Below are 23,428 nucleotides of genomic sequence, written 5' to 3'. Positions count from 1 at the left end.
TTTCTTGGCTTTTTAGTCGTCCTTTCAGGAGGGCTGAGGGGGAAAGGGAGGAGAGCCTCGGATCCCCGGGAAGGCACCTGCAAGAAGGGGGATTTTCTTTTGCAAGATTCCCCCTCCCTGGGAAATGTCTTCCCCTGCTGGGGTGTCCAAGAGGAGGCTGGGAGGGTGGGGGAGGAGTCGAGGCACCACCCCAGCCCGGGGGAAGCGGGGGAAGCGGGGGGGGGAGACTGTGCCGGGGCGTGAAATTGACACGTACCCTCGGCTCACCGGCCGCAGCCGGGGCTGGCTCTGGGGCGCGCGTGGCCCCGGCAGCAGCGGGAGGCTGCAGGAGGGTTTCTCCGGGGGGGCTGGAGAGCACGGGGAGGGGCTCGCAGGGGAGGCGGGGCTGCGCTCCGGGGTCCCTCTCGTCCTGCCCTGTGGAGGGAGGCTGGGACCCGCCTCAGCAAGGAGCCGGGGGGTGGGGGGGGGGACCTGGCTGTGGCTGTGGCTGGAAGATGTCCCCGGCAGGAGGGCGCAGAGTCTCCCTTTGCAAAGGTAAATCGCTGCGTGGGGGGGGGGCTCTGCGGGGCGCGGTTCCTCTGCTCCCGCTCAGCTGCGGGGAGGGTGGGAGGGAGCCGGGGGTCAGGCAGGGGGGTGGGTGGGTTGCAAGCATCAGCTGGGGCTGGCACTGTCAGGGGGCAGGAGTTCTCCCCCCTGAACCCGGGACCGATCTCACGGGCTGCTCGGCGAAAGCCAACCCCCCCCCCCCCCCACACACACACACACACCCCTTCCCCCCAGCCCAGGGTTAGCCAGGGCCAGGGTGGTGGTCCCTCCGGGTGAGACCGAGGGAAAGTCAGTAAGTGAGCAGAAAGGAAAGGCGGACTTGTGGCACCTTAGAGACTAGCCAATTTATCTGAGACGCTGCAACTGATGCAAAGTGCTGTGTGGTTGCATCAAGCGCCTAGGACGTTGTGTATGTGTGTAGCACATGGGATTTAACCTGGGGGTGTGCATAGTACTTTTAATATATTTGTGTATATGGTTACAGGAGATATTCTCATTCTCTCTCTCACACACACACACCCCAAGCCACACCTTGTGTATTGGTTGCAGTGTCTTTTCCAAATCCATTCGCATGCCACCAACTGACCTATGGAATAAGAGGTTGACAGTTATGCAGCCTTTGCACAGTAAATGGTAAGGTTTCTCTTTGTTGTTAATTTAGCATTAACAACGAGGAGTCCTTGTGGCACCTTAGAGATGAACGGATTTATTTGGCCATACGCTTTCGTGGGCTAAAACCCACTTCATCAGCTGCATGGAGTGGAAAATACAGTAGGAAGAGAGATATACAGAGTACATGAAAAGATGGGGGTTGTCTTTAACAATGTAACAATTTAGCATTGTTCACTCACCCTCTGGCAGACTAGCTGGAGGATAACCTTTTCCAAAGCCAGGGGGGGCGGGGGCGTGACTTGGGCTCCCCAGTCCCATTGCAAGTCATTAATCAATACGAGCCAATGTGGCAAATTTAAAGGCAAAGGAGCGATTGAAAAACAACAAATCACGTGGAATAAAATGCTGTGTTTTGTAGGTGTCGCCCGGGAGAGCTGTGGGAGAAAATTTGGGTCACTCCTCCTTGCCATGAGCCGAAAGAATGATGCTGAGGGTCATCCCCAATCAGTTTCTCGAGCAGCATCCTCTCTTTGTGGAGAACACAGAGCACGAGTATCCCACACCGAAGTCACTCCCAGATCCATCCATGACTGAGGGACCCTCTGTTCCAGTTGAGCCAGAACTGCTGTCCTCCAACCTAACCAACTCTACAGACTGTGGAGAGGAGATCCTCCTCTATGGGGACACTGAGAAAATCGTGATTGGGACAGTGCTCTCCATCATCACCTTAATGACCATCGCGGGCAACGCCTTGGTCATCATCTCTGTGTGCATTGTCAAGAAGCTCCGGCAGCCCTCGAACTACCTGGTGATCTCCTTGGCAGCGGCCGACCTCTCTGTCGCCTTTGCGGTCATGCCCTTCGTGATCATTACGGATCTGGTGGGAGGGGAGTGGCTGTTTGGGAAGGTGTTTTGCAATGTGTTCATCGCCATGGATGTTATGTGTTGCACCGCTTCCATCATGACCTTGTGTGTCATCAGCGTGGACAGGTAAGGATGCCCTGACACCCCTATATGTAGTGCGTAGCCAGTAGTACGTAGCTGAAGGGTGTTCTGCAAGGGCTGGGAATCTGTGACAAGGTGGGTAAATGCTGCCATCTCCATCCTACAACTGGGGAAACTGAGGCACGGAGCGGCTAAGTCACTTGCTCCAGAGAAGTCAGTGGAGGAAAGGACCCAGGTCTCCTACTGCCAGCCTCCTCCCAGGAAGCTCCCTAAACGTGGAAGAGCCACTGGTACCCCAATTATGGCCCACCTCCCATACTGCCCCTTCTCCCCGAGTCTCCGCCCCCGTGCTGCCCCTTCCCTGGGGCCCCACCCCCACGCCACCTCTTCCCCCCACGACCCCGCCCCTGATCGCTCCTCCCTGCCCCCACGCCCGTTGCTCGCCCTTATGGCAGATAAAAAGTGGGAGGGTATAACCCTCCCACTTTTAAAAGTGATGGGGCCATGCCCCATTCTGGCACCCCTGCCTCCTCCTCTATCCAATGCACAAGAGTCACTTAACTTCTGTGCCCTAGTCCAACCAGGTGTAGAACAGTGTTAAAAAGCAGAAAGTTAATTGAAAATCTAGATGCTGCATTTGAGCTGAGCAAATAAGGAACAACGTATGTTCTAAAAGCCTTTTTGAATATTAGCTGGCCTCTCATGCTAATTTACCTTTGCATCTGAGTAACCAGTTTTGCTCAGCATTTCTTACACAGCAAACTGCCCTGATATTAAAAATAAAATGACTAGAAAACCACTTTTATAAATTGAAGACTTCATTAGTCCCAGCTTTAGTGTGTAAGTGTTGGCGTTTTTTTGTGTGAGAAAGCCAATTAATTAAAGGAAGTACATTAAAATACAGAAGCTCATATTGAAGAAGAAAAAAATCCTTATCAGGTGTGTGAAAAAATAAAATGCAATAGTGGAATATATGAATTTCTGCTTTTCAGGGATTATCAGCAAGTACAGCTTTAAAACAGAGATCGATAAAATGAAACAGAATTGCCTTTAAAACACACCCACACACTCTCTCTCTCTTTCATTAAATAAAGTGGACAGACTGGAATTTGAAAAATGTGTGTGTGTGTGGGGGGGGGGGGGGGGGTTTAAGCCACCGTTGCAAGGAGCAATAGAGCTCAAGATGTGAAAGTGAAAAAGAACAGACCTCTTACTAAAATTAACTGCAATTGATTGCACCCATTAATTATGACCATCTGGGCCAAACTCACTGCTGGCGTAAGCAGGCACAAATCCAGAGCAAGCAATGAGTGTGTGGAATTTGGCCTGCCCTCTTTCATCACTGATATATGAGCAGACATGGGATTTCAGGGAAATGCTTATTAATCTGGCCAGAAAGCATTTAAACCCAGAAAATGCAACGGGGCCAAATCCTGAGAAGGGCTGAGCTCCTACAGCAGTCATTGAAGTCAATGAGGAAGCAGTTGCTCGGGATCTGGGCGATGGTGATTATAAAGCAGATTGTGAGTTGCATCTGAGTGCTCAGCACAGCTCGGGTGTAGAGGGAGAAAGGTGCTAGTTCTATCTGCAGTGTAAAATAGAGCAACCTCAGGGCTACTCTAAATTACATTGGTTGCCAGTGGCCCTGAGGGGCCATTCTGGCAATTAGGTTCTCTTAGGTACCAGCAATCCCCTAGTTATTGTCCCTTTCTCCTAACTACTCCCTGCATAGGTGGGGTGGGGGGAAGAGTGGGAAGTCTGTATATAAGTTGCTGCAGCAGCTCTGCATCGCCTACGCAACTGGGAACAAGCTTTACCTATGCCATGAATGACGCAAAGCTGTCGTAACGCAGGGCAGCATCAGGGCCTGTGATCCATCCATTGAGAAACTCTTGATGCCAAAATCAGTTGGTGTAAACAACCAACCCACCCTTTTCTCTCCAGTCCTGCTCCTCGCCCCACCCCCCCAAATACATCCTCTCTTTCATACTCTGCGAAAGTCAACAGCTGAGTCTTCTGGTATGGACTGAAATGAATCATTCATTTAGCCTTGATTGCTCTTTCCCGCCTGTGAGCTAGGGAGCTGTGTTTAGAGCAAGAGAGTAGAAGACACGAAATAGCAGGATGCTGATTTGGAGGCTGAGATACTGGGTGATGTTATACAATGATTTGACCTGGGTGCTTTCAGTCAATTCAGCTGGGTGACCTGAGTAAAGAGCTGTGACAATCACATGCTGCAGTTGAGCTAAGCTTTCTTGCCTCTCTCTCCTGAATGCTTAATCAGACCTACTGTACCTTGTATCCAACCCATCTGGACTATTAAATTGCAGTCTGTTCACGATTATACTCCCCACTCCGTCACTGCTAATTTGTAAATCCCTTTGGATTTGGGAAATATGGAGTGAAGTGCAGGGGGGCTAACTAACTGGGAAGCAATTCAAGGGGAAAAAAGCTCACCAGCGGTTTAAATTATAACTGGAATGAGCTGCTCACCAGAGAATTGTACTCCTGTGAACAAGCCTTCTGTAGGTGTGTATAACAACAGGTGTGGGTCTCACTGTCCATGTGTCAGTGGGGTTTGTAATGAGGTCTGTTTCATTGTATCCATGAAACACAATTTTAATACATGTATGAACACACTAACAGCCACCTGTGGGCATGTCAAATGCTCCTTCTCTCCTCTGACTGCTCCTATAACTGTTTGATAGCTCTGTCAGGTTCATTCATAACCCTCCCCTGCGTGCAGGAATTGGGTGGGAGAGGGAAGATGTTGGTAACTTGTCCAAGCTTGGCTGACGTGAGTCTCCGAAACGCAACGCTGCTCATCTCAGAGAGTGCAGCTGTTCACAAGATGATTGTGCGTCTCCCTGGGCTTCCCCTTGGTGGAGTGGCTTGAATGTGCTTATGGGCTCTGCTTGGTTCCTTTGGCTTGGCTCCTTCTAGATGGGGGTGGGGGGAATACATGGTGTGTGGAGGATACGTGGTGGGTGTTTCCCAAATGCCACCCACTGGTGATACCAAAGGGAGATGTCACTTACTGTATCTGGCTCAGAGAAGTGTGACCTGCCCCATCTGTCTCTGTGGGGGTTAACTGGGAAGTGCGTTGATGGCAGTGTTAACTATTTCATCCCTCATGTAAGAAAGGAGTGGGAGGGTCAGAGACTTGCACCGTTCTTATGTCATTGGGCTTCCAAGTTAACCTCTTATAAATAGGGCAGTTCACACCTCCCCAATCTATTACTCCAGGCTCTCTGCAGACTCAGGTAGAACTTTTTGTATCACTTAGCCTTTCAAATGAGAACCAAGTGTTTCTTTTCAACCATAAGAGCTAGAGACTTCCTTTTTGCTTTAGATGACAGCTGAGATTCTGAAGAATAAGTTCTCAACTTTGGGGAGGTGCTGGTGTACTGTATCACTGAGTACCGCTGGCTCTGACTTCTGTCTTTGAGTGCCTTTAGTTTACAATAACTGTGCCAGGTGCTCAATCACATACCATTGAAGGCTTATGTCCTAGTGGCTTGGTTTCCAGGCACTGCTCAATTAGGCTTCTCTAGCTCCTGGGGAAATGGTCAGCAATTCCTCTGGCAGCCTCCTTCGTCTGTAGGTTGTCTTCTCTTTACAGACTATTTCATTAGCAATGAAGAGCAGGTGCCTTCAGTAGATCACGTTCCACTGCGACCCATCTGACTTCTCTCTTGTGTTCTGGCTTCTCCTGGAGCTCTCTTGTTCACTAACTAGGTCTATGCTGCTTTTCATGATGGGGCCCCGCTCCTCCAAAGAGGTGGCTGCATTTAATTGGTACATATAAGCTAACAAAAACATGTAAAGGACTTTCAGATCCTTCAGGATGGAAGGTGCTATAAAAATATAGAGTGGTATTTTGATTACTAATGCGTACCTTTAAAAAAAAATCTTTGGTGCAGCTGATGGAAATTTCTGTCCTGAATTTTTTTTTTAATGGAATATGGTTTTTTCATCAAAACAGACTTTTCCACAGGACATATCTATTTCCATGAAATTGTGGGAGTGGGTGAGGTCATCACAAATCCCAATAACCTGCAAATGTTTTGGTTGCCAAAAAAAAACACAAGAGTTTTGGCTTTTGGGGATCTGAGACAACAACTTGAAAAAAAATTTTTTTTTTTTTTTACAAAAGTATTTTTGTTGTGTTTTGTTTTTCAAAAATGTTCATGGTGGGGAGAAAAAACAAACCTATTTCCCAGCCTTTCGTGGTCTTCAGCGATTCCCGTTGAACTCAGACTAAGTTATACTGGAGCCAGGCATCAGTCTCCTGTGAAAAGAAAACCCTGAGAGCACTGACATCTGAAACAGCTGCTTCCCGGGATTCCCTCTGACTTCTCCCCCAGCGATCACTCCTCTCAGAGTTCAGCGTATCCCTTTCTCCAGTTGGGCCTCTGTAGTTATTAAATAAATTCAGAACATCTGGAGCCAACTGAGTGGCAATCTGTCTATTTCCCAGTAATGGCTCAGAACCGCCTTGCTAATTTCAACATGTATCTGCATACCCCCAGAAATAGCAGCCTAATAATGTTAGTAATTAAGAGAGGATTTTTTTGTGGTCGTGATTCCCAGGACAGTACCTATGACTTTTAGGCTATTTTTACTAAAAAGTCATGGGCTTTCACACCCCAGCCAGCCCTGTGCTGAGCAAGCCTTCTCCCTGGGAGGCAGGGGGGTCTTGTGGTGAAAGAGCTAGCCTGGGGTTCAATTCACTGCCCTGTATGACCTGGGGCAAGTCACTTTAATCACAAAGGACTTGTCTACGCTAGTCACTGGATCAGCGGGCAGCAATAGATCCAGCAGGGGTCGATTTATCGTGTCTAGTATGGATGTGATAAATCGACTGCTGAGTGCTCTCCCGTCGACTCTGGTACTCCACCAGAACAAGGAGTGCAAGAGGAGTCGACGGGAGAGTGTCAGCTGTTGACTTACCGCAGTGAAGACACCGTGGTAAGTAGATCTAAGTACGACAACTTCAGCGACGCTATTCACGTAGCTGAAGTTGCATATCTTAGATCGACCCCGTGCGGTAGTGTAGTCAAGCCCTCAGTGCCTCAGTTTTCCTATCTATATGAGAATTAGCATCACTTCCCTATCTATCGGAGTGCTGGGAGGATGAAACATTAATGTCTATGAGGTGCCCAGATATAATATGGTAATAGAGCCCATATAAGTACCTGCAAAAATGAAACTTTAGAAATTTGTTTCTCTGTATGTTCAGTCTCCGGGGGGATGACCTGGTCTTTTAAATAGCTTTAAATCCTTAGTTAAATATTAAGTGGCTGTAATATAAAGGATACTTAACCTTAACTCTGACCCAAACATTTACAAATAGTTTCCACATATACATCACTAATACGTGTATATCTCAGACTAGACAGACTATGGAATCAGTGATGCATATGTTCAAAGAATTCCAAAGTATGTTTTGTAGGGCAAAATCTAGTCTGTTCCTGAAATAGACAAGGTGGATTTTTACAAAATAAGACCCTTAATGGAGCTCTGATTTCAACTTTAGCTCCGGAGTTTGAGACCCAGCGCCCTCACAGCATGCACTAGTAATAAATAAAAAAGGCTTTTACTTTAAATACTCAACGGCTTTTCCTTTGGTAGCCTGTGTTGCTTGCATCACGTTACTACTTAAGCCTTTGGAATGATATCGACTTTTATTAAAGGAAAGAAATAGATTTTGGGGGGGGGGGGGAATTGCCCCTTTTATTGGCCAGCAACAATATGAGCCAGACATGTTGGGACACTAAGGACTGAGTGTGAAATTCCCTCCTGTGCAGAGACGCAGCCAAGGCATGTGTGATGAGTGCTATCCACCGCTATGCACCACTTTAAATGGTGCCTAGGCCTTGTTCTGACCCTCATTTCAAAGTGTCGAAATCCCCTGCAAGGCTTACATGATCATGGTATATATGCAACGGCATCGACGACGATCTTGAATATGTCTGGGTTTTCCTCAGCATACATCCGTACGTGTATATTATAGGCTGCATGGGTAGTAACACCTCTAGGCCTTGTCCACCCTTGTGGTGGCGCGGAGGGTACGTGTAGCTACACACGGCGGGGAAAGGCTCTGGCACTGGGACACTAAGTGGCTAAAAATACTGGTGTAGCGGTGCTGCTTGGGCTTGTAGAGAGGTGGGTAGGGAATGTACGTTCAGGCATGTCTATGTTCTGTTTGCCTAAGCAGTGCCTTGCTGTCTACAGTGCTATTTAGCCCCATGCAAGCCGGACATCCACGGCTCGTACTCTGCACACCGCCGTAAGTGGAGACCTACCTAAAGTTAAGGTTCCTGGGGCTCAAGGGATAGAAGAAGGGGAAACTAAGGCACAGCAGGGAAGTGGTTTGCTCAAGGTCACCCAGCAGGCTAATGGAAGAGCTGGGATTAGAACCCTGGTCTTTTGACTCCCAGTTCAGCATACTAGCCACTAGACCAGTGGTTCTCAAACTTTTTTTTTTCCTGCGGACCACTTGAAAATTGCTGAGGGTCTCGACGGACCACTTAATGATCTTTCCAAATGTTGTTTGTGCCATTAACTCACTATTGTAAAGCGCTTTGGATAAAAGCGCTATATAGAAAAAACCTTAATAATTATTAACTTTTTGTTAATTAATTAGTTAATTAGTGGCTCCACTAATTAGGTGGGTGGCCCTTCATTGTCTCATGCGCGGCCGCCCAGGTGCGCACCTTCAAGGGAACTATCCGCGGACCACCTGAATGGAGTGGTCCGTGGACCACAGTTTGAGAACCTCTGCACTAGACCACACTGCTCTAGTACCTTTGGGATTTCAGATGTCGACACTAAATGAACAGTCAAAAAAGTGGCCACATGATCTGCTCTGTATACGTGTTCCCCTGCAAGTAGCCCAAACAGCCAGTGGGCCACTGCGCCAGGCAACCGTGTTGCTCATTAACTGACAAATGTAATCAGAAAACAAAGCGGCACAGCTGCTTTTAGACTGCACCTTCTCTGAGGTAATGGGTGTGGAGAACCCAGTAAAATATCTCTGCTACTTGTAAAAACTGACCGATTTTTATTATATTTTCCCCATTTTACAAAAGCAGTAAATAAAGCCCTTGGTGTTCAAGTATCCATTTTCTCTGGTGGAGACAGCACAAGGCAGGTTGCTGCATCTGATCTAGAAGCTACTTCTAGTAACTCGCAAATGAAATACAACTACTGCCTGTCTTTTAGCGTTTTTGCCAGAAGCTGGGAATGGGTAACAGGGGGATGGATCACTTGATGATTACCTGTTCTCTTCATTCCCTCTGGGGCACCTGGCACTGTCCACTGTCGGAAGACAGGATACTGGGCTAGATGGACCTTTGGTCTGACCCAGTGTGGCCGTTTTTATGCGCTTATGGTTACAGCTGTCTTCACACCGGTTAATGTGTAACTTCCACTTTTTAGGGGGTTTTAAATGAATCCGAAATGTGTCTGCTTCTAAAGAAACTCAATGAGTTTCATAAGGTTTAAGAAGCTATTGGCCTAGATTTTCAGAAGCGACTAGTAATTTGGGTGCCTGAGTTGAGATTTCAGAGCTGGATGCATAGCACCCCTGTAAATCATCTTAAGTTGGGCACCCCAAAAATGCTAGTTGCTACTGGAAAATCTTGGCTGTTAATAATCAACAGCTGGGCATGACCGTTCTTGAGGATGACCACGTGCATTAGATCTCTGAGTGCATCAGGCCTGCCAGAGTGCTGAGCCATGCCCTTCATCCTGGTGTTAGGAGGCACTGGTGTTGCAATTGTGCTGTGTCTTAGATGACAACTAGTGGCAGATTCTGTGCTCTGATCCACTCCCTTCGCATGACTCAGACAGTGATAGGGTGTGGACGCCACCCCATGTGCCCTTCTGGACATACTCGTGGCATGGATGAGTCCTCAGTAGGCATTGAGCCAACTCCTGTGCCACCCTCCCCTAGCCCCTTGTTCCAGCAGAATGTAAGGGGCAGCTGGAGAAAGGGGCATGGATGAACCACAATGCACTCCAGTCATCCCCAGCTGGCTTATTGTCCTTAGGCGACTGCACTCAGATGCACAAGTTAGAGCAGCCCCAGGCCACAAATCAGGAAGCTGTAATCAGCCCCTCCACTCTGTTGCGCCCAATGGAAGCTGGCTGTAGCAGATAATATGTCCCCCGTATACTTTTCCCTCAAGCGGAGTTGTGTTCATATCCTAAACATAGCTGGGCCCATAGTTCATCTAGGCTGGAGAGCTCTTTGCGGTGTTTGGAACCATAGTGCCTAGAAGAGCATCGTCATCAATAAGAATCAGTGGCAGGTCTTTGTTTTATTTTATTTATAGGCATTTAAGTGAGAGAGAGAAAAACAGGACGGCCAACAAAGGCTTCTGTTTTGCCTGAAGATGCTGATTATTGCACCCCATTGTTATGCAGATTGCTATCGACCTGATGAATGCAGTCTAAACAGTAACTCGGAAAAGGCAGTCATCTCAGGAGAAGCCTGCTGCTTAGACAATACCCGAGAGACAGGTGTTGGTGGATTCATAGACCCAAAGGCCAGAAAGGACCATTGTGATTATCTGGTCAGACCTGTATAACACAAGCCATAGATCTTACCCAGAATAATTCCCAGAGCAGAGATATTAGAAAAACACTCTATCTTGATTTAAAAATTGTCAGTGATGGATAATCCACCACAAGTGTGATAAATTATTCCAGTGGTTAATTACTCTCACTGTTAAAAATTTACACCTTATTTCCAGTCTGAACATGTCTAGCTTCAACTGCCAGCCGTTGGATCATGTTATGCCTTTCTCTGCTAGATTTAAGAGATCTTTATTAAATATTTGTTCCCCACATAGGTGTTTATAGACTGTAATCAAGTCACTCCTTAACCTTCTCTTTGTTAAGCTATATAGATTGAGCTCCTTGAGTCTATGACCATAAGGCAGGTCTTCTAAACCTTTAATCGTTCTTGTGGCTCTTCTCTGAACCCTCTCCAATGCATCAACATCCTTTTTGAATTGTGGGCAGTACAATTAGATAGAGTATTCTAGGAGCCATCACCAAATACAGAGGCAAAAGAACCTCTCTACTCCTATTTGAGATTCCCCTGTTTATGCACTCAAGGATTTCATTCACCTTTCTGACCACAGCTTATGTTCAGCTGATTACCCACCATGACCTTCCAAATCTTTTTCAAAGTCACTGTTTCCCAGGATAGAGTCCCTCGTCCTGTAAGTATGGCCTATATTTTTGTTCCTAGATCTATACGTTTACATTTAGCCATATTAAAACACTTATTGATCGCTCTGCATTAGAGATTTGTCCTCTTCACTATTTACCAATCCCCAATTTTTGTGCCGTCTATAAACTTTATCAGTGATTATTTAGTTTTCTTACAGGTCACTTATTAAAATGTTAAATAGCATAGAGGCAAGAACCGATCCCTGTGGGACCCTACTAGAAATACACCTACTTGATGGTTCCCCATTTAAAATTACATCTTGAGATCTATCAGTTAGCCAGTTTTTAATCCATTTAATATGTGCCATATTAATTTTATATTTTTTCTAATTTTTTAATCAAAATGTCATGTGGTATCAAGTCAAATGTTTTAAATACATAACATCAACACTATTACCTTTATCTACCCAATTTGTAATCTCATCAGAAAAAGATATGTTAGTTTGACAGGAGCTATTGTCCATAAACTCATGTTTATTGGCCTTAATTAAATTACTCTCCTTTAATTCTTTATTAATCAAGTCCAGTAACAGCTGCTCCATTATCTTGCCTGGGATCAATGTCAGACTGACAGGCCTTTAATTACTGGAGTCACCCCATTTAACCTTTTAAAATATTGGCACAACATTAGCTAGCTTTCTTCAAGTCTTCTGCAACTTTCCCACTGTTCCAAGACTTAATTAAAATCAACATTAATGAGCCAGCAAGCTCCTCAGCCAGCTCTTTTAGAACTCTTGGATGCAAGTTATCCAGTCCTGCTGGTTTGAAAATGTCTAGCTTTAGTAGCTTCTATTTAACATCTTCCTGAGATACTAGTGAAATGGAAAGAGTGTTCTCATCATCATATGATGACACTACTTCATCTTTCTCCCCCTCCCTCCTGGAGCTGGCTCTTTTCCTTCCCTTCAGTGAAGGGTCACGGGGGAAGTCTTTGAGTATGGCTCACCCACTCTCCAGCCAAGACGGCTCTTTGTCTGAGGGAGTTATGGGCTGTGGTGCCATCAGCAGGCTAATAGCACTCAGCTCTGCATCTCTCTTCAGTCAGAGACAAAGAGCACTGCTTTCCCAGAACTTCGCCGGGGCTGTGTCTACACTTAAACTGCAGCAGGGCTGCAGCTGCACTGCTATAGCGAATCCATATAGCCACTCATTACCATGAGGTGTTCTCCCATCGCTGTAGTTAGTTCACCTCCGTGAGAGGTGGTAGCTGTCTACACTGAGGGTTAACTGCATCGTTCAGGGGTGTGAAAAATCCTCACCCCTGAGTGATGTAGCTGGGTCAACCTAACTTTTTAGAGTAGACCTGGCCTGGGAGAGGGGAATGGAGGGTCGCAAACAGGCTGAAGCTCAGCACAGACTAGGTGGAGGTGATGCCAGTGGTTACAATGATACTTCTGTTGACGGGTCGTGCTCACCGGTTCTCAGTAAGTCTCTTGCTAAATCTTCCAGATTCTCAGGTAGTGGTGGGTGGGTGTCTGCATTTTGCTAGATGGTTGTGACTACTGCTGGCTGAAAAAATAATTCCATTCTCAAGAAAAAATTCCAAAGAAATGAACACTTTCATTTTGGGTTGAAAATGTTCTTTGTGGACTTTTGGGTTTATTTAAAAGGTTTTCTTTGGGGAGAGTTTCTTTTTTCCCCATGTTCTATCACTCCTTCCCCTCCCCCCCCTTTTTTATTTCTGTGCTGCACTGGAAAAGGAAGAAATGTGAAACCCCACAAACTTTATGAACAACAACAACAAAAATTATTTCAAATGTTGCAGTCAAAACCCCCTAAAATTTCACCCAATGTGAAAATTCTTTGCAGACATTTTCCTTTCGGTGGGAAAAAACATTTTTCATTGAAAAATCTTTTCAATTAAATTGTTTTGTCCTGCTCTAATGATGACTTTTCCCCTCGAGCGGAGAGTTTGCCATGATAGATGGCACTCCTTTTGTTAATTTAGTGTATCAAAGAGGAGGTGACCTCATCTCGGTCTACGAATATGTACACGGTGAAGAGACGTCTGACAGCAGATAGATCTTTAATCGAACAGAAAAAGGCCGTAATAAGAGGCAGTGGCTGGAAGCTGAAGTTAGATAAATACAGACTAGAAATAAGATTCACATTTTTAACGTGATGGGTAATTATCCGCTGGGACAACATACCTAGGGATGTGGTAGGTTCTCCATCACTTGACATCTTTAACTCAAAACTGGATGTCTTTCTAAAAAATCTGCTATAGCTCCAACAGAAGTTATGGGCTTGATGCAGAAATTATTCGGTGAGGCCAGCAGCCTGTGTTATGCAAGAGGGTCAGACTAGATAATAATTATGGTCCCTTCAGCCCTTAAAACCTATGAATTCATCAATTACCCAGGTGGTTGGGAGCTCCCAGTTGGAACTTCTAGAATATGACTCACATGGGGATACCACTTGGAAGTTCCCTGTTGCCTAGAACATAGTTGCCTGATTAACCAGCAAGCATTGGCTTGCTTGATGCATATAGCACCAGTTCTCTGCAGGGTGCTCTTGCTTCAATTGTGTTTCTGGGCACAATTTAAGATGTTGACATAGATCCATAGAATCTCTACATGTTTTGGTTCCTTAGAGAATGCAGGCTAAGTTGAGAGGTGAGTGGTTAGGTGGTAGATGTTTCAAATAGGTATGTGGGGGGCAGGAGCCGAAAGAAGGTGTAAAATAAAGGGCTTGTCTACACTACTGGCCAGATCGATGGGCAGCAATTGATCCAGCGGGGGTTGTTTTATCGTGTCTAGTATAGACACGATAAATCGACAGCTGATCGCTCTAGCGTCGACTCCGGTACTCCACCTCAATGAGAAGCGCAAGGGGAATCCCGTTGACACACCGCAGTAAGTAGATCTAAGTATGTCAACTTCAGCTACGTTATTCACGTAGCTGAAGTTGCGTAACTTAGATTGATCCCCCCCCACATAGTGTAGACCAGCCCAAAGGTAGGAAAGGATATTTAATCCTGCACTTTCTTTCACCATCCTGACAGGTTTCAGAGTAACAGCCGTGTTAGTCTGTATTCGCAAAAAGAAAAGGAGTACGTGTGGCACCTTAGAGACTAACCAATTTATTTGAGCATAAGCTTTCGTGAGCTACAGCTCACTTCATCGGATGCAACATCCTATTAGTAGCATGTTCTGGCCCACCTCTTTCTTCCAGTCCCTTGGCATGCAAATTTCATGCCAGACTCTGTTACATTCACTTGCCAGATGTGGGCCTGCCACGCCCCACCTCTGCACTGTGTTGAAAGTTGAGGACAGCTGGGGCGCTTTTGCCAATAGTCTGTAGATTTGAACTTTGCGGGCCTGAAGGGATCTTAGCTCTGGAGATCTCTTCCACTGTGGGTTAGGCAAAGCCTGAGTGCTGAATTCTGCTCTCCGTGACACATGGGTGCAATGCTGTTGACTTCGCTTGGGATTATTCCTGATTTACACTGGTGTAATGGAGAGCAGAATTTGGCCCTGAGTCTGATGACTTTCTAGTCATTTTTGACTTGGGTTTTTGCCTGCTGGGGTGATGGGATGGTCTGAATTGCTGTGACTAGAGCTGGTTGAAAATTTTCCATGAAAAAATGTTCAATGGAAAATTGGGTTTTTGATTACAAGAAATTTTTCACAGAGTAAGTCTTGATTTCCAGCTGAGTGAGAAATCGGATTCACTTTGTCAATGGGATTCCTATGGTACATCATGGTGGCTCTGTAAGAGGGAATACTGGGCTGAATGATAGCAAGAGTAGCCCACCTAGGGAGCCTGGCCTATAGAGGAGAGGTGAACACATGAGGCACCCAAACTACAACTCCCATGAGATATTGCACTGGCATTTCTGAACGGACATTTTGGGATTTGGGCTGAAATATTTTGATTTTTTTTTTCACCACAAAGCTGGAGTTTTGCACGGAAAATCTCAACAAACATGAAATAATTTTCCTTTTGGGGCAAAATATACCATGGGGAGCAAAAAAAAGCATTTTCCAACCAATTCTCGTTATGACTGAGGTGACACTTACCAATAGCATTTCTGCCCAATGGATAAGGCATTGGCTTCCTAAGCCAGAGATTGTGGGTTCAAGTCCCATTTGGGGTGCAAAACCACCTTCTTGGGGGGGAGGGATAGCTCAGCGGTTTGAGCATTGGCCTGCTATACCCAGGATTGTGAGTTCAATCCTTGAGGGGGCCATTTAGGGATCTGAGGCAAAAACTAGGGATTGGTCCTGCTTTGAGCAGGGGGTTGGACTAGATGACCTCCTGAGGTCCCTTCCAACCCTGAGATTCTATGATTCTATACGTTTGACAACCTTCACCTTCTTGTGAACCAAAAAGCAAACCTGATCGGCTTTGAAACTGTTTTGCAGGTACTTGGGGATCACACGGCCGCTGACATACCCTGTGAGACAAAACGGGAAACTAATGGCCAAGATGGTGTTCATAGTTTGGCTTCTTTCTGCCTCCATAACTCTTCCTCCGCTGTTTGGCTGGGCCAAGAACGTCAACGTTGAAAGGGTCTGCCTCATCAGCCAGGACTTTGGATACACGGTCTACTCCACTGGGGTAGCCTTCTATATCCCCATGACAGTCATGCTTGTCATGTACAGCCGGATCTACAAAGCCGCCAAGGTCAGTGCAGAGAAACACCGGTTCATGAACTTCCCCAGACACCAGGAGAAGGAGGGGGTGTACTGCATGGACGTCAGCGTCCGAGGCCATCACAGCTCCAAGCGCAGCAAAGCGGTGGAGGAGTGCGCCACCTTGTCCAAACTGCTCCGGCAAGATCGAAAGAACATTTCCATCTTCAAAAGGGAGCAGAAAGCAGCGAGAACCCTCGGCATTATCGTGGGGGCCTTTACCTTTTGCTGGTTTCCCTTCTTCCTGATGTCCACGGCCCGGCCTTTCATTTGTGGTATCCAGTGCAGCTGCATGCCCCTGCGGCTGGAGAGGACCCTGCTGTGGCTGGGTTACACCAACTCCCTGATCAACCCCTTGATCTATGCTTTCTTCAACCGCGATCTAAGGACTACTTTTTGGAACCTTCTGCGGTGCAGGTACAGGAACATCAACAGGAGGCTGTCTGCAGCCAGCATGCATGAGGCCTTGAAAGTCACAGAGAGACATGAGGGCATCTTGTAAATCTCCAGGAAGGTCACGTTCCTTAGCCTACTGCAAGCGCTGAGCGCCTAATTAAAGAACGCCTGCTCATCCCTCTGGCCTGTTGCAGGGTTCCCTTTTCGATTTCCTGTCCGGCTTGGCAAATATGGGCATTGTTCCTCTGCCAGAGTTAACCATCGCCAAAATTGCACAAGTGCTTGTCACCCAAGAGGTGCTCAAGTTTGAGTAGCTGAGGGCCACACCTACAGCAGAAGAAACCATAGCCCTTCCTTTTTCCTCTTTGATAGGAGGATGCAGCCCATGGAGACAGCAGTTCACGCCAATGTGTGGTGCATGAGAAGGCAAGTCAGGATCTCCTGGGTTCTCTTCCAAGCTCTGCCACTGACTGACAGTGTGACCTTGGGCCAGTCATTTATAGCTCCGTGCCTCCGTTTCCCAATCTGTAAAAACAGGAATACCACTCACCTTTGCAAAAGGCTTTGAGATCTGTGGAGGGGGAAAGCACTATGTGCTATTCTTGGATAATCTCATCGGCTGCATTTCCGTAGCAAACAGGAGAGCAGCATTATAGATGTCAACGGAACACATTGTAAGCCCTACACTTTGCATCCCTGCTTATAAACTGTTGTAACTGATTTGGTTCCATTGTACACTCTCAAGCCAGTTCTGAGTTTGCATGGCAGGGAACGATGCCAATGACCCTCTTTCCGCAAGCCCTTGTGTTACAGTACCTGAAAGTGGCATGCTTAAAAATAACAGTGCAAAACCTTGTTTAACAGCCTATTTATATCAGAGAAGTGAGGAGCAAGTAAAGACTGCTGTATTTACTGGGATATATTATATAGTTCATTCACAGCCTAGTGATGTGCTTTCCTAATTTTGTGGCTAACTGATTAATCAAAGCAGTACATAAAAGCACGCTTTGTTTGACAAGAGACAAAAATGTATTATTTCACTGACTGCTTTACAGTGATGCACCATAATGTACAGAAAACGTGAAAAATACCATACTGAACAAGGTGTCATTCTTTTACAAAGTTTCTTTATTCCTATCTAGATTTTTTTTTTTTTTTTTACATATTCAGACTTTTGGTGCATTTTTTCCACCCTTTGACATAGCTCTGTTTGGCCCTGATCCCAAACCTACTGAAGTCAATAGAAAGAACATCCACTGATTTCTGTGGGCTTTGGATCAGGTGCCCTTGTGAATTTAAAACTTAAGGCACTGGCCTCCTAAGCCAGGGATTGTGGGTTCGTGTCCCATCTGGGGTGAAAAACTTTTAGGGGGGGTGGGATAGCTCAGTGGTTTGCACACTGGCCTGCTAAACCCAGGGTTGTGAGGGGGCTATTTAGGGATCTGGGGCAAAAATTGGGGATTGGTCCTGCTTTTACTCAATGACCTCCTGAGGTCCCTTCCAACCCGGATATTCTATGATTCCAAGGCCGAAGAAGAGATTGTACTAACACACGGGGGTCATGGTCTCTTCTTTCCCAGGGATTTTGGTCTCTTCTTTCCCAGGGATTTCCTCTGTTAAGCCCTACGAAAAGGCAAGGCTGAAGTATGAAATAAAGGCCCTCCTATTACTTCGAGAGAGAGAAAATATATCAAAAGTTCTCCTAAGTCAAGATGAGTTTCCTTTAGGCTCATTGCCATCCTAGCTGTTAAACCTCAAGTCAAGGGAAATATAGTCAATGGACTTGATGGATCGTTGTAGCACATTATCTGCTCTGAACACGACGGGCGTTCACAGCTGGATTTTTCAGAAAGTATCCACAAAATGCATTGAATGATATCCTGGCCCGATTGAAATCAATGGGAGTTTTTCACTGATGGGGGGTGGGGGGAAGCAGAGTGTGGAGGGGGACAGGGTTTGAAGGGAAAGTAGTCCTCCCCCACTCCACCCCAATACCAGGTCAAATTACCAGCCCCACACATTCCGTGTCCAGCCTCCAGCATTCGCTGATCATTATTTAGAAGTTGGGAGCTCCCAAAATGGGCTAGGCACTTTCCAGACACGTAAGCAGACCCAGTCCCTTCCTCAAGAGCGTACAGTCCACAATGGCAAAGGTGGATGAAGGGCAGAGGAGACACAATATACAAATGAAGCCATGTGGCTATTCACAGGCAGGTGGCGAATTAGTTACACGTGTGAGTTTCTTTTAACATCCAATGTATTGTGCTCTCTGCTCAGCAACCACACTCCATAATTTGGCCCGCTTATCTTCTTGCCCCCCTGCCCCCCATGCATCCTTACATGTCTTACTCCTTCCTTCCAGCAGTTCACTCTCAAGATTCGTACATGAAATAGCTACCGAGATGACTTGCTGATCGAAGATGTGCAAGTCCCCCCATGATGGGCGCCAAAGTAAGGCCAAGATCCAGCTCCGATGTGCGTGTTCTAGAGCTTTAAAAAGACAAGGGATCCTCTTTCATTCTAGAGCCACATGGTACATCATCTTGACTGTTATGCAGATGTGCTGGCTGGGATGTCCAGTGGTGTTTCATGGTACAGTAGGGTGTATAGTATAATAAGGGGGTGTGGCCAGGCCCTCAGCTCAACTGCGCACTTGGCTTAGAATGTGTGGATGGGTAAAAACACAGCCTCACTCCGAGGTTTTACAATCTCATCCAGGCAAGGACAGTACAATCCACACACGCCCAATGCTATAATTTGGCAGCAGACTCCGAATAGAAAAATAAATGTGATGTAACGGACGGTTGTTTTCTGTTCTGCTTCTTTCCTCCTGAATCTTTTCCACACGTTGTATTTTCCTTGCCTTACAAAACATCTCTGAAAACTTCCCTATGTTTCTTCCAGAGAGACACAGAGCAAGAATTCATTAGGCTGGAGGTTAACATGGTCTCCACGCTAACAGGAGTGGGAAGTATTCCCTTCATATCTCTTCCCAGCACTACCCGTTTCATGCCATTGTTTCTTGGACACAAGGGATTTTTAGAGAGGCAGAGTGGGCTGCCCAAACGGGAATTGGTTGCAATATCAGTGACGCCAACATGCCAATTCTGGGAGAATATAAAAAGAGTAATGGAATTTTCAGTGATCATAAATATTCACGTCCTTGGTTTTACATCTTACCCTGGAGATGACCTCCCCAGCCAGTGAAGTGATGCAACAATTTTAACACAGAGTCCGTTATTATTAATTATTTTTATTATGATAGCACTTAGTCATGTATCAGGACCCAGTTGGGCTAGGTGTGGTACAAACCCAGAACGGATGGTCCCTGCCCCATAGAGCTCATGATCTTGGACAAGAGCCAGCAGATTGAGGGACGTGATCGTTCCCCTCTATTCGACTTTGGTGAGGCCTCATCTGGAGTACTGTGTCTAGTTTTGGGCCCCACACTACAAGAAAGATGTGGAAAAATTGGAAAACATCCAGCGGAGGGCAACAAAAATGATTAGGGGTCTGGAACACATGAGTTATGAGGAGAGGCTGAGGGAACTGGGATTGTTTAGTCTGCGGAAGAGAAGAATGAGGGGGGGATTTGATAGCTGCTTTCAACTACCTGACATGTACTAACAAAGAGGATGGATCTAGACTGTTCTCAGTGGTAGCAGATGACAGAACGAGAAGTAATGGTCTCAAGTTGCAGTGGGGGAGGTTTAGGTTGGATATTAGGAAACACTATTTCACTAGGAGGTTGGTGAAGCGTTGGAATGGGTTACCTAGGGAGGTGGTGGAATCTCCTTCCTTAGAGGTTTTTAAGGTCAGGCTTGACAAAGCTCTCGCTGGGATGATTTAGTTGGGGATTGGTCCTGCTTTGAGCAGGGGGTTGGACTAGATGACCTCCTGAGGTCCCTTCCAACCCTAATATTCTAGGATTCTATGGATACAGGCAGGCACCTGCGGGGAGTACAAGGAAGTCACTGGTAAGCATGATAGTGAGCAGTCTTAGCACACCAGCAGCTTAACTCTTGTCATTAAAAACACTGCCTTGGTCCCTGAGCCATTCCCTGACTTTCACCCCTCAAAATCTATCAGCTCCAGACACTCGCCAGTCCATAAATCCTGTTCCCATCTAACCCCGTCTCAAGCGGTTTCCTCTTCTCCAGCACCTCCTGGGAGATCCTCTAGGGGGCAGCACAACCTGGCAGCAGTGCCCTCTGGTTATGGGGTGGTGGGTCAGGAATGACTCTCATCTCCTGTGGTGGTGAGCTGAATGGGAAATGGATTCCCTTCAGCTCTAGAGGTGGGTAGGTCTCCACTGAAGGTTTCTCCTAGCTGGTGTGGGGCAGAAGGTCTTGCCCTGGATGGAAGGGAGGGTGTTTGGAGGAGTTACAAGTCTCCAGCGAGTGTAGGTGAACAGGGCCATCTGTAAGCCCCTTCCCAGAACCAGCTGGGCTCGCAGGCTCCGGTGGAGAGCGGCAGGCTGCCAGTCTCTGGCTCTCTCTGGCTCCTGTGCTGTTGGAGGAGTGGCACTAGGGTGGTGGGTGGGAGAGGATGGGGGGCACCCCTACTGGCTCTGGGGTACATGACATTCAGATACAATCGCAAATGAATGGAACGGTCTGTCGTGCACACATACACGCTCACTCTGCTGCCTTGGTTAGGTGCCTATATTCAGGAAGTGATTAATTAGCAAAATAGCACGGTCCTCACCCAAGGGCAAGATCCCAGTAACCCTTCACCACAGGCTGCTGGCTTTCAGATTCACTTAGCGCTCCGCTGCTCACACCTGAAGTCAGTGCTGCAAACACAAACAGAGCTGGTAATTATAGTCTTTATGCCGGCATCTCCAGTAGACATTGCTTATAGGCAGGAAAATGAAGAGATCAGTTAACAAGAACCTATTTGAGATGAGGCCTTGATGCTAATCTGAAAAAAACCAGCAGGAGGCCACACCAGAAGGGTCCTGTGTCGTCTGATTGCCTATCCAGATGTTCTTTGGATTACAGCAAGTGATTCTGCAAAGCTGGCCCAGGTTTTCTGTTTGAACACTGTTACATGCAGCTGTAACTCACTGGTTAGCATGTTCTACACTGCACCAGGATATGAGTCTGTTACAGACTCTGCTAGAGAGCTAGGATCTTTTGCTGGCGCTGTAGAGTCTTGTGTCTTTAGCTGGAAGAATTCCCAGTTTGATCCCTGGTGTCAACAAGATTTGTATTACTGTAGCAGGTAGGAGCCCCAGTCAGAGACCAGGATCCCAGTGTGCTAAACACCCGTCCCCACTAAAGCGGGGCAAATACTGGATTCTTTTTGGGTCACTGGCAATTCCAAAAAATCAGGGGGATGTGGGGGGGAGGAGGGGGAAGAAATCATTTGGGTTGAATCAAAACCAACCTATTTTGCACTTTTCAGCAAAGCAAAAAGTTGAAAAATAAAAAATTGTTTCAACACAAAGCAAAAACACTTCCTTTTGCTTTTTCAGCACTTTTTACATTTTTGAACCACATGGAAGGAACTTTCAAAACAGTCATTTTGCACCGAAAAGTCTGAATTTTGGGGAGATATTTTTTCCAAGAAAGAATGCAGTGAAATATTTGTGAGGCCAGATCTGCATTTTTTCCCCCGAAAAAAGTTTTTTTTCCAAAAAAGCTGCCACGTTTTCTCGCAGATGTTAATATAACAATTATGCTTCCTGGCCGTGTTTCCAAAGTCCCCTAGACAAGCAGGACTAGCGTGACCATGTAATGGGTTGTGTTTTACCCAGGGGTTGTGTTCAGGGCCTGTCCCAGTTACTTCTGTCTTTAAAGCAGTCTTGCCCTGGTTCTGTTAAGCCCCTGAACCCCCATGAGGGCCCCTTGTTGAGCTCCCCTCAGTCAGCACAAATCCGCAAGCCCGTCCTCCTCAAGTCACAAGGTGGAAGGGGAGAGAGCGGGAGGCATGTGCATTGCTTCTCTTGCAAATCTTTTTGTAACCCCTTCGTTTCCCCACCATCACCCCTCTGGCAGCTGCACTGCTCATTCCCTTTGAATACCAGCTCACCCTAAGCCGGACAATCACTTTGTGGGGGTTTTTGATAGAAGTTTGCCTTTTCCAGAGCAGCTGCACCGCAGTGAATTGCTAGCATCTTCACTGCCAAGTGAATTTCAATAGGGTTTTTTTCACTCCAATTTCTCTCGGACCACAAGCCAGCTACTCATCTTTGGACCTTCTTATCAAAAACGGCCGCTCTGCTTGGCTAACATAGTGCTGACCTTTCACAGCGTTTTATCAGATGCTGTCCTTCACTTCCAGCATGGTGCAGAGAAGCCAAGTTGTTTTTGGCTAACACAGCAAACACAGCATATGTTATGCACAGTTATGCAGCCCTTTGATCCATTTTTCTTTCAACGGTGTTGCTTGAAATTGGACTTAAGGGCTACTGCTTTTGACAGTCGCTCTAAGATGCAAAAGGGCCAAGCTAAGACGTTCAACACACGCTAAAAGGCGCAGTTGTTCTGAGATGCTGTGTGTACACATGGCTCTGTTGATACAGTTTTCTTATGTCCTAGGGTCTTTATTTACCTTTGAAGCTCGTCACGTTTTTAAATGCTACTTCACATTATTAACATCCATCCAGATTTTGTTGGTGTTTCGCCTACAGCCCAACGGCAGCCTAGAACACAGCCGGGACCAGACCTCACATCTCCGACAGGGTAGGGTAGGGCTGTCTCTTAGCCCCAAAACCATTCAGCCTTTTGCAATTAGGTTAAGTTTAGAGAAAATGAAAGCTACGGCCTCAAAGAAACAAACAGCTTGTCTGCACCCAAGCTAGCATCTATCGATTAGTTGAGGCTATGAAAATTTGAGTCCTTACCTTCCATGCAAAGCATTTTGAGATCTAGTCTTAAAAACTGGATGAAAGAAAATCAGAATTAACCTGCAAAGGGATTGCAGTTCCAAAAGGGATTGCAAAGGTTCCAAAAACCTGAGCCCTGCAACACAAGCTGGGGCATCCGTGCATGTGGCCTGAGTAACTACTTCAGTGCTACGTCTTGCCTGGCTTGAAATGT

At 46.5% G+C, this 23,428-nt stretch overlaps 1 protein-coding gene across 1 annotated transcript; it reads left to right on the top strand.

The window, feature by feature from the left end:
- Positions 1-460: 460 nt before the first annotated feature.
- Positions 461-19,177, top strand: LOC140910883 (5-hydroxytryptamine receptor 7-like). Its single transcript, XM_073342969.1, has 3 exons — positions 461-534; positions 1,577-2,148; positions 15,717-19,177. Exons 2-3 carry the CDS (start codon positions 1,640-1,642, stop codon positions 16,486-16,488), a joined length of 1,281 nt encoding a protein of 426 aa, XP_073199070.1. The 5' UTR covers positions 461-534; positions 1,577-1,639; the 3' UTR covers positions 16,489-19,177.
- Positions 19,178-23,428: the final 4,251 nt, after the last annotated feature.

Source organism: Lepidochelys kempii, chromosome 4, assembly GCF_965140265.1.
Source record: "Lepidochelys kempii isolate rLepKem1 chromosome 4, rLepKem1.hap2, whole genome shotgun sequence".
Lineage (NCBI taxonomy): Eukaryota > Metazoa > Chordata > Testudines > Cheloniidae > Lepidochelys > Lepidochelys kempii.
Note: the sequence above shows the minus strand (reverse complement) of the source record. Positions and strands in the feature narration are given on the sequence as shown.

Bases quoted from the DNA above. Each gene is read 5' to 3' on its own strand.
- LOC140910883 (XM_073342969.1), top strand. From the start codon at position 1,640: ATGATGCTGAGGGTCATCCCCAATCAGTTTCTCGAGCAGCATCCTCTC. The intron at 2,149-15,716 runs GTAAGGATGCCC...ACTGTTTTGCAG, and splicing joins TGTGTCATCAGCGTGGACAG to GTACTTGGGGATCACACGGC.